The sequence below is a fragment of the Dicentrarchus labrax genome, unplaced genomic scaffold (genome assembly GCF_905237075.1).
Source record: "Dicentrarchus labrax unplaced genomic scaffold, dlabrax2021, whole genome shotgun sequence".
NCBI lineage: Eukaryota > Metazoa > Chordata > Actinopteri > Moronidae > Dicentrarchus > Dicentrarchus labrax.
In genome coordinates, this window is record NW_026136721.1 from 20,138,823 (window position 1) to 20,150,677 (window position 11,855).

Here is an 11,855-nt window from a genome sequence, read left to right on the forward strand (position 1 = left end):
TGATTATTTTATTGCCCCAAGCTCGCCCCTGATAAAATAAGGACCGGGCTCTAGAGGCGCCATTTTTACTAGACGACAATGGCGAGCGCGAACGTTACCCCTCCAAGACCCAACCCTAACTCGGTGAAATCTCTCCTCCAAGATCCGTTTGAGAGGAGAACTTTGTCGGAGAAAGTTCGGGTGAAAGAGCTGGGCCCAGATCAACCTGAGCTCTCAATCAGACAGCAGGCTAGCGAGAAAGGGAAGCAGTATATGCGCGGCGGCTTCTCCCGTAGCTGGTACACCAGGAAGGCGTGGCTAGCTGGGTGCACTCATGCTAATGCTTTATTTTGCTTTCCGTGCTTGCTTTTTAAAACGGGGACAGATCCAGCATGGACAGTTACCGGAGTGAGGGATATGAAGCACCTGTCAGAGAAGGTAAAGAAACATGAGAACACCAGGGCACACATGGAGAACTCTGTACAGCTCGCCATATTAGGAAGGGTGAACATCGATATGCAGCTGGAAGACGGCCACAGGATTGCGGGGGAGGAAACATAATGAGGAGATGGATAAAAACAGGCACATTTTATCCAAAATGATCGAAGCTTTGTGGGGCTTTTTGAGTTGGCCTTGCGTGGTCATGACGAGACTGACTCGGACTCCTCGGACAACCCCGGCATTTTCCGGGGCTTGGTGGATTTTGTTGCCTCCCTTGACAGTGTGCTGGAGGAGCACCTGAAGACAGCTACCGTTTTTAAGGGCACGTCAAAGAAATGTGTAGAAGAAGTCAATTGTTTACAAGTTGAGTTTAAAATGCAAATGAAAGGCTTGTGTTTGTGCAATATGATGTTTATGTTTTTGTGTAAGAATGCCTCAACTTTTTAATATTGGCATTAAATAATTACTGACTATTTCCTCCACTGCTATCTATCTATCTATCTATCTATCTATCTATCTATCTATCTATCTATCTATCTATCTATGTACCGGTATACAGGGGGGAGGGGATCAGGCCGTGAGTGCAGAGACGCAGAGCTGTATATAGAGACGGCTCTGGTGAGTGGTATTTACGAGTTAACGTTAAGTACAAGTACTCCGCAGCGACTCTAGGGGTAGCTGTTTGACAAAACCGGAAAACCGCATAGTATGCCTTTAAATAAATAAAAGAGTCAGTAGAGTTTGTGTGGTTTGTTACTTCCTGACAGAGAAGTTGAGTATTTAAATGTGTTTGACTTAAAAGGATAAGCCTTCAGCCGTGACCTCAGTTGTTTTCCCTGTGTTTCCCTGTGTTCGCTCTGTAAATGTAATTAAGCATGTGACTGCTTGTATATCTGCTGAGCAAGTGAAGATTCCCTGATCTCGATTTGACAAAGTTCTAAATTATGTAGCTACTAAATTCATATGATTTTTTTTTGTGAAAGGTGTTAATGGTCAGACCACTTATAAGAAAAAAAAACTGTTTTATTTATGTCATAAAATAAGAACTAAGACAATACAGACATTCAAACATTAGAAAAACATTTGCTGAATCAAGTTAACACAGGACTTTTATTTAGGGTAGAAAGGTATCAACTCTCACAATATCCAGTGTACATGAGCAGCAGGAGTATTACGCCTTAGTTCAGTCCAGAGTTCAAGTGTCAGTCAGTTAAGATAAATTAGAACACCAGATCTGAGAGTCTCCTTTTAGTATGAAGAGAAGACTCTCTTCATCATAACTTAATATTTAAACATAATTTACAGACATTATTGTCCTTTTTAGTAACAGAGGAGAGAGAAACTTGACACTGACTGACCTCTGCATTCTTAGCAGAAAAGAAATAGATCATCTGCAAACACTGAAACCATTAAAAGTATTTCATGCAAACCAGCATCAGACTGAAGTTTTCATACAATTAATATCACCATGGCTGCATTAAGTAAATGCAGTAAATGAGCAAATAAATTAATAAACAAATTCTACATTACAAAGAGACTGTGCTCATATGTTTGAAGTTAGTCATGAAAGTAATGTAGGAGGTGCTGACAGTGAATAAAATAACTCACATCATATTTAAAGTGTGTTTTCATTACCTAAAAACATGATAAACACACTGTTAACACGGCTCATAGAAAGCAACATTTGTGATCCATTTTATTCGATGGGTACACATCATCATTGTTATTGCAATGCTGATTTTTTAAAAATGTTTTCAATCATCCATGAGTTGTGATAATATTCACATTGAGATTAGCAATAATGATCAATACATGTTGTTTACTATTATTGTAGAATTTACTTAATATTTAATACAAGATTGTTGTAATACAATACATTTAGACATTCAACGTTTATAGTTAATAAAAAGTAAAATTTTTGTAAGTGCAGAGACATTTTCATAATGTTAAAGTTGAGTGTGTAATGAAATTAAAATATCATATGTAAAGCAGAGGTGATTTCCAGGCATGTTTTCACTCTGCAGATATAATAACAGTCAACAGACTCTTCTATTGGCTCCAGTTAGACCAACATTGAGGCTTCATATGTTTGATTCTATGCAAACTCAGTGACCTTCCTTGTTAGTGAGTCTCTCTGGATTTGTCAAAGTCAACAGTTCTTCTTTTGCAGTATAACTTGATCATTTGTTACAAAACATTTTCTTGGAAGCAGAGCTGGATCCAACATATATTACAAAGATTCACTGAAGAACAAGTTCAGTATCGACTTAGACTCTTCCAGTAACACAGTGACTCTACACGGACAGAATGTGCAGCCTGAAGACTCTGTTGTGTATTACTGTGCCAGAGATCAGTAGACCTGAACAAAAACCCCTCAGTGCCTGAACACTTGTAACATGAAGCCACCAGAGGAGGAGCCCTCAGACCACTAATGATTTCAACACCAGTTCACTGTTACAGTGAAGATAAAAAAATCTTCTTTCAGTTTAATAATTATATTTAACATGTAACTGTTAGCTGTTAAGTAAATGCATTATTACCTGAATCTGAGTCTTCAGCCAACTTCTTTTTAATGTTAAATTGTAAAACTGCACGATTTTATTATTCATTAATTATCCAAAATGTAGGGATGATTTTGTTTCTACTTAAACATTTAAATCCAGATGTTATTATGATCCTTGTTTCACTTTTGTAACATGTGATATGTACTTACTTAACAGATACTTTTGTCCAACAAAGGTTTAATTTAAGAAAAGGCAAACAACGTGCAAGAGTTTGATTTTTCAGTTGTGTTTTGTTTTTTCTTTTTCCTGTGAATAATTCTTAAGTAGAATATTTTTTGACCAAAATTCTAATTTCAAATAGAGTACTGACTTTTACACCAATTTTAAATTCAGATGCATGATTAAAATTAATTTGGCTCAAGTCACAGCTCTGACTAAACAACAAGCAATGACCAGTCTGGTTCTCTCCCACACTGTGAGGAGGAGTCAATGCCTAAACGTATGAGTTATGAAGTTAAACCAGGGTTGAGCTTTGATTTTTGATTCTTTTATCTCTGTATGGGGCAACTGAATATTTGTGCAAGAGCAAAAGCTAAAATAAGGTCAACAGTATGAATTAATATAATTAAACTGACTTCTAAAAATTGATTCCAGTTTCACCAAAATACTGAAAGCCAAGTCCAATCTCATTCTATCCTCCCTGTGAGGAGGAGTCAATGCAAAACTCAGATGTCTTCCACCTCTACTTATCTGACTGCAGAGAGGATGACAGAGAACAGTGGACACACAGTTTGACATGATGGACTATAGGACAGGACTGCTGCTGTTAACTATCTGCTGGGCAGGTGAACATCTTCACTGATGTTGATTTGACATATTTTCATATGCGCTGCCAACTTAAAATTCATTGAATATCTTTCTTGGTTTGACAGGTGTTGATGGTCAGACTCTGACAGAATCTGAACCAGTGGTTAAAAGGCCTGGAGAATCTCACAGATTGACCTGTACAACCTCTGGATTCACATTCAGCAGCCACTGGATGAACTGGGTCAGACAGGCTCCTGGAAAAAGACTGGATTGGATTGCTGCTGCTAATACTGGCAGTGGCACTTACTACTCCCAGTCAGTTCAAGGCCGGTTTACCATCTCCAGAGACAACAGCAGACAGCAGGTGTATCTGCAGATGAACAGTCTCAAGACTGAAGATTCTGCTGTTTATTATTGTGCTCGAGACTCACAGTGACTGGAGTTGGTTGAGCAGCTGTACAAAATCCTACTGTACTCATCTTTATAACAGAGCTTCATTAAAACCACTCCTCAGAGAAAATGAACAGCATTTGTGTGGTTATGCTTTACAAGTCTCATTTAGTTTGGAGAGCAGGTGAAAATAATATGCAGAGTCATGCAGACTTTGAATTGAGATAATTAAAAAGAAAAAAAAAAGAAAATTATGTTTTGTTTCCTCTTGTGACATTAAACATCACATTCATACTGTATTTGACAGATAAGCCAGCAGACATTTTCCCTAGTATTTTGTACATCATCACACACATTTCTGTTTATAACTAGTTCATTTCCATTTGAGGCTCCAAGTTTCTCTGTATGTCTGTGACTTCAAACAGCCATAATTTGGATGCTGAATTCTTTAAAAGTAAAAAACAAGCAAAACATAACATAAAATCCAGGCCTTCAACCAGCTGCAGCAAACTCATTTACATGATCTTACATACTTGTGTTTGCAGTAAATATATAAAATGAAATTAATCAGTAAATCAATTAATCTTACAATTATTTATGATCTTAGGATTTCTGAATTAAACTGTTTTAAAGCCAGTGAAGTTTTAGGAGAACAAATCTTCCGGGTCATTTTAAAAACACATGAATAAAAGTCGAAATATCTAAATTTACTCCGCAGTCTGTTATAGTCATGGAGGTACAGATGTCTTTTGCTAATGATCAGGTTGTTTAAATTGTTTTGTTTTGTGTTCGAAACAATGAATTTCACTATAAAAGCAGAATTGGATGTAGGAGGAGCTTCCTGTAAACAAATTCTCACAGGGATCCAGTTTCCATCATATTTAAAGAGGATCTGTGGATTTGAAAACAGAAGCATTGTGAACATGGCTCACAGAAAGCTGACACTCCTACTGGTTGCTCTGTTGGTTTCAACTGGTGCAGAAGGTCAGACTATAACAGAGTCTGAACCAGCAGTTAGACAACCTGGAGAATCCCACAGACTCACCTGCACAACATCTGGATTTAACTTTGGAAGCTCAGTTTGGAACTGGATCAGACAGGCTCCTGGAAAAGGACTGGAGTGGATCACTCTCGTACACACATCTAGTACTCCGATCTATTACTCCCAGTCAGTCCAGGGTAGATTCACCATCTCCAGAGATGACTCCAGCAGTAAAGTCTATCTACAGATGAACAGTCTGAAGACCGAGGACACAGCAGTGTATTACTGTGCCAGAGAGACACAGTGAGAGACAATAACAGGAGAGTCATACAAAAACTACTTCCTCTATTTACAACATCCAGGGTGAACATTACATTTTATCTGTAATACATGTATTTGCAATGCTGATTTTTATTAATAATCATTTAATCCATGATTAAAAATTCTCTTTCTCTGAGGTGAAGAAAAATATCTTAATTTTGTTTTGTTTTTTTATTTGAATGATTTTTTCCCCCAAGTTCCTGTTTTTGGATGTGATATTGTATCCAACATGGATGGACAATCAGCTAATGGATTAAAACCTGTAATTGTAAAAAAGTCGGATAACTCAAATAAAGGAGAGTATGAGAAACGCATGTACACAATGAAAACAACAGCTGATGTTGTAGTTTATAACTACGAGTTTCTCAGTCTTACATTTAACATATTGTTTTCTACAATAATAATGGTTAATAATGTTCCCATTATTGATTTTTAACAGCAGGTGTTGAGAATGTATTTGGACATTTATGCATGATATGTCCAGTACATGGATGTACTACTAAATGCTGCAGAACAATATAAATAAATACAAGTTGGTATAAACATCAGGTCAAATAACTTGATGGACATTGTAATTATTCATAATTATTGAAAATGATCATTATAATATAAAATGATCAAAATCCTGTTTTTTTCAGAGATGTGTGAGATGTGGTGTGTTTCTCTGTGAGGAGGAGGAGTCAATGCAAAACTCTGATCTCTTCCATCTCTACATATGTGTTGCATAGTGAAGGACAAAGACTAAATCATACACACTGTAGACTGGACAGAGACAACTGGCTTTTACAATGATCAGACCGGATTATTTGGTTGTTTTTCTCATCCTGTCTATTAATTGTGCAGGTAAGAACAATCATTGTTTGTCTGACAAACCTCCTGATACAAAGACAATATGGCTGCATTACAGTAACTAATGATGTGTTTAACTGTCTGCAGGCACTGAGGGTCAAACACTGACTGAGTCTGAACCAGTGGTTAAAAGGCCTGGAGAGTCCCACAGATTGACCTGTACATATTCAGGGTTTGGTAGCCATTACACAAATGTTTGGATCAGACAGGCTGCTGGAAAAGGTCTGGAGTGGATTGCTTTAATCAGCAGTGGCAGTAGCAGCATCTACTACTCCCAGTCAGTTCAAGGCCGGTTTACCATCTCCAGAGACAACAGCAGACAGCAGGTGTATCTGCAGATGAACAGTCTGAAGACTGAAGATCTGGCTGTTTATTATTGTGCTCGAGAGCCACAGTGACTGGAGTTGGTTGAGCAGCTGTACAAAATCCTACAGTACTTTTATATACTATATTATATCCCTGCACTGTCTCAAATAATTAATGTCTTCAGGTCCATGAATTCAAACTGCTACAACACATAGACATTTACTGATGTATGACTGGATTTAAAGTTACATTTTATGAGAAATAATTTGATGCAATAAGTTATTCAGGGATGAAAGGTCTCTGTGGGCACCAATAAACCTCTGCCTTCATGTGTTACAATTTCTTTATGTTTTTCTATAAAAAAAAAAAAAAATTGGAAATAAAACTTAGTATAGCTAAACAGCCACACTGCATAATATTTGATTATTATTGATTTGTGCAACAACTACAAACAGATATCTGTAAAATGTGGTGATAATGAGCCTTCAACAGGTAATTTATAAATTACTTTAGTTTGCATCTAAGCTAATTCATTTAATATTTTGCATGTTGTCACACAGGTTTCAGTTCCTGAGCAGCTTGAGCAGTGGCGGTCCTTCCTACAGGCGACATAGGCGCTTGCCTAGGGCGCCACCTAGTGAGGGGCGCCAAATATGCGGCGAGAAAAACATTATAATTAAAATGATAATGTCTATTTATTTCTTCAACAGTTTTTGCCATCCCTCTATCTACAACAATACTTTGACATAAAAAATAAATTCAACTTAAGCAAAAGAAATGACAATTCTGACGTGACCTTTAGCTGTTACACGTCACGGTCACAACATGCTAGCGCGCACACTGATGCGCAGTCGGTCGGTCGGCTGTGTGTCGACGGGTTACCATGGTTACAGCTACAGTCCATGGAAAATGGGCGCAGTTTCGAAAGCGCAGAAAAGAAGAGCAGGAGAAACGTGCACAAGAGAAAGCTACATCATTTTAATTATATATTTATTAAATTCACAGAGCATTCAGGATATAATCATGCTAGCTAGCAGTAGCATCGTGTCATCTTACTCGTAAGCTCACGTTAAGTAGCAAGGTTAGGTTTGGTCGTTATTAACATGCAGTCGGCCCAATATTGTCATAATAAGACTGGTTCAGACTGCTGGCCTGGGTTGGCCTTCACTGGCTGGCTATTTCTCGAGAAAAACACTATACAAGTTGATGCTAGCTACAGTATATAACGTTAGCACTTTGCATCTCATTGTGTGCTATGAAATAAAAAAATTGAGTGGATGTGAAAAGTCTATTATTACTGTCCATATAGCAAAATTAGATTAGACTCAGTTTGGGATTAGTTTTAACTTTACTCTCAAGTTCAAGTACCGTGAAATACAGTTTTACATCTAACCAGAGTGCAAACTAGTAAAGTGCTGAGTGAGTCAGTGCCTCATATGCAGATGAGGATATCAACATGTGGACTTTATAGACAGAGGTGCAAAAGATGAGCATATGTTATATACTGATGAACAGAGATAAGTATAAGTTACATACTGATGGAATATTGAATCAAATAAGTTGAGCATAATAATAATAATAATATATGATATATACAGGTAGAGTTATGTTTATGCAGAGAGGTATGCACATAGAGCTGTGAGCATATGGGACTAAGGCTGTGTCACCCACTACTCCCTACATAGTCCACTACCTTGGACTCCCTATGTAGTGACTAGGGAGTAGGGAATGAGTGAGTGATTTCGGACACATCCTAAGTGAATTTATATAAAAAGAATGCCAAAATTAAAATGCTTAGCAAAATGGAAATGATTTACTCCATGTTGATAATACACTTGTTTGTTATATCATTTTAGATTCACTATTAAAATATTTGGGACCACCTGCAGCTGAATCATCAGACCAGGAACAGCCATGCACCTCAGCTGCTCCGGTTTCCTCAGGTGAGTTTAATGTGTCAGTGAATGTTTGTGATGATAAAAATTTATTGACTTACGTGAAAATGACAATATGTTGTGCCATGTCTCATCCAGTAAATGTATTTGCTCTTGTGTGTTCTCTCTATGTTTATGGACCTAGAGCCACCAGAAGAGACACAACAAGAGCATGCTGCTCTTCCTGCCAACCTCACCCTCAGGAGGTTATTGATGACTTTGCGGCAAGGAAGGCCAGAAAGATTGCATTGTGAATGAAGTGTGATATTAGTGTGAAGTAGAATATATTATTCTATTCACTTGTGGTGAATTTGAACCTTATTTGTTTATTTTGTATATTATATTTTGATTAATAGGTTATATGAATCACATTTTATCTGGTCAATCTAATTTTGCACACAATGTTTTATTGTTAGTTTAATTTTTTGTTTTGATTCTTTAGTGTGCACTTTTTGTTCTCAGATATTGCACGACTGTTAAAAATATGTTTAAATGTTTATTTTTTGTATATTTATTATTGAACAGGTTTATTATTTTGCACATATTGTTATATTGTTTGTATTATCATTGTTTAAATAAATGTGCAATTCTTTGGACATGCGTTCTTTTCTCGTGGGGATGGGGCGCTATCAGTAAATCTCGCCTCGGGCACCAAATGGTCTAGGACCGCCCCTGCTCATTGCAAACAGAGAACCTGTAACACTAGATTTGTCATGCTGAACTTATTGAAATTAATTCCCCTGTGAGCAGCTTTACAAGAATAATTGGTTTTCTAAAGGCTGTGTACTGAAATAAAGGTAAGACTTCATAATAAGGGTTTTACTTAAATAAAAGGACATAAGTATTATAAGCTAAATTTACTCAAGGGCCCTGTTCACAGTGTTATATACCATATATGCAGAGTATTTTTAGCTTGGAGATGTATTTGATATTTATCAAATCTATTATACAAATAAGCCCCTCCCTTACAAGCTGCCAATGCAAATCCAGAGCTTTCAGAGGGTTTACTTCTGCAGCATCTGAGTTCACATCTTCTCAAGATGATGGACAAACTGTCTGTACTGCTGACAGCACTCTGTCTGCCCTGTACGTTGCTTCATGCTGCAATACTGATCAAAGAATGCACACATTTAATGTTCTGCTGTTTATTTCTCTCTCGTTCTCACTTGTGTCCTTTAACATCTGTTTCTTTGGCAGGTTAGAATGTCCAGGGATTCGACAGCCACAGTCATCTAAGTGAGCAAATAAGCTTTACAAAAACAACTAATTTTTACAGTCACCAAAAGGGGGCAGCAGGAGATCTTAAAACCAGTGTGGCATCGTACGTACGACATACAGAGAAACAAACACAATGTGAAAGCACCAGCTGGGGCTGTGGATTGTCACTTTAATGTGCTTATCTACCACAATGTACTGGTTAATAATATCCACATATTTTATTCTGTAAGGCAGGAGTGACACATTTTCTCTTACATTTCAATAATTAAAGGTCCCATATTGTGGAAAGTGAGAATTCCATTTCTTGTGTGATTATAAAGCAGGTAAGTGCTGTATAAATACTGTGAAAGTATCTAAAAGCTCATTCCACAGAGAAATGCACACAGCCAGTATTCAGAAACTGTGCCTTTAAACCAACTGTCAGAACTTCCATAAGGTTGTGATTGAACTATACAGTCGCCAGCATCAGCCATGCTCCCAGTGAGTGAGTATGTGTTGGATAGTTACTCCCTGGTGGACAGAGAATTAAATAACATGAGAATTTAACACCAAAAAAAGGTATTTTACTATTACAAATACAGATAACACATAGAGTCACATAACAGATCAGAAATTACATTTTCTTGTTCTATTTTCTATTTCTCTACTTTAAATTAATTCAGTTTTATAATTGTGCCATCATATATTTTTTGTTTCTCATAGACAGTTTCTGGTTTTAGTTTGTGTTGTTGAAAAATGATTTAAAAAAAAAAAAAAACTTTTGAAGACAATTCAAATTAAACAAGTATTACATTCAGATTTGCCTGCATCAGATTTATTTGGCTGATGTCACAACTCCTACATTCTCATTTCTCAAGTGCAACAAACTAAAGACCAAACTCTGTCCTCACTGTGAGGACGAGTCAATGCAGAATGTAGTTGTCTTCCACCTTAAATAATCTGACTGCAGACAGTGACAAAGCTTTTAGTTTTTATTGCAACTTTTGTTTGAGTTTATATGTCTGAGTGGACAATTTATTTCTACTGAGTGAAAATAGTTCTCAGTAGTTTTCTTAACATCTATTCCAAGTGAGGTTTTCATTCCCCTGATAACCTTTAAGTTGTATGACTTATGAACACTTTGTGAAAAAATCAGCAGTATAACATAATAAACAACGTTTCTTATGGTGTCATATTGGAGGACCACAATCAAAATCACCCAGTGCAGTTTTAATAGATGGAATTCTTTATTGAGTTCTGTTTGAGTTCATTTGTGCCATGGGTCTTAACTTAAAGTATCCCACACTATAAAGGGGGCTAAGGGACAGGACATTTTCTCTCAATACAAGGATATGATGTCTTGCATTCTTTCCTGAATCATACAAAGGATTATGCAATAGTATTTGCCAAAACCAAAATTAACTATATGTGTCAACTCACATCACATCATTTTCATAAATTAAACATGCTAGCCAAACATCAAAACAGCTGACTTGGAGGGTTGACTCTTGGACATTAATTCCCCAGTTTCATATATCCAGTCTAGCTTTCTCCTCTCAGTGAGGAGGAGTCAATGCAAAACTCAGATGTCTTCCCACCTCTACTTATCTGACTGCAGAGAGGATGACAGAGAACAGTGGACACACAGTTTAACATGATGGACTATAGGACAGGACTGCTGCTGTTAACTATCTGCTGGGCAGGTGAACATCTTCACTGATGTTCTATATAGCTTTAATTTATGTCATCTGCTTATTTCACATGATTTGTATCTTCTTGACAGGTGTTGATGGTCAGACTCTGACAGAATCTGAACCAGTGGTTAAAAGGCCTGGAGAATCTCACAGATTGACCTGTACAACCTCTGGATTCACATTCAGCAACTACTACATGCACTGGATCAGACAGGCTCCTGGAAAAGGACTGGAGTGGATTTCTGCTATCAGTGAGGGTGGTAGTAGCAAATACTACTCCCAGTCAGTTCAAGGCCGGTTTACCATCTCCAGAGACAACAGCAGACAGCAGCTGTATCTGCAGATGAACAGTCTGAAGACTGAAGATTCTGCTGTTTATTATTGTGCTCGAGACTCACAGTGACTGGAGTTGGTTGAGCAGCTGTACAAAATCCTACAGTACTCATCTTTA

The 11,855-nt window shown here is 37.3% G+C and overlaps 1 gene segment (V, D, J or C); it reads left to right on the plus strand.

Annotated features, from left to right (window-relative positions):
• The first annotated feature begins 3,684 nt into the window (after positions 1–3,684).
• LOC127354372 (Ig heavy chain V region 6.96-like) lies at positions 3,685–11,848 on the plus strand. The segment is given in 2 exon segments: positions 3,685–3,769; positions 11,494–11,848. Coding segments are annotated over 2 exon segments (363 nt in total).
• Positions 11,849–11,855: the final 7 nt, after the last annotated feature.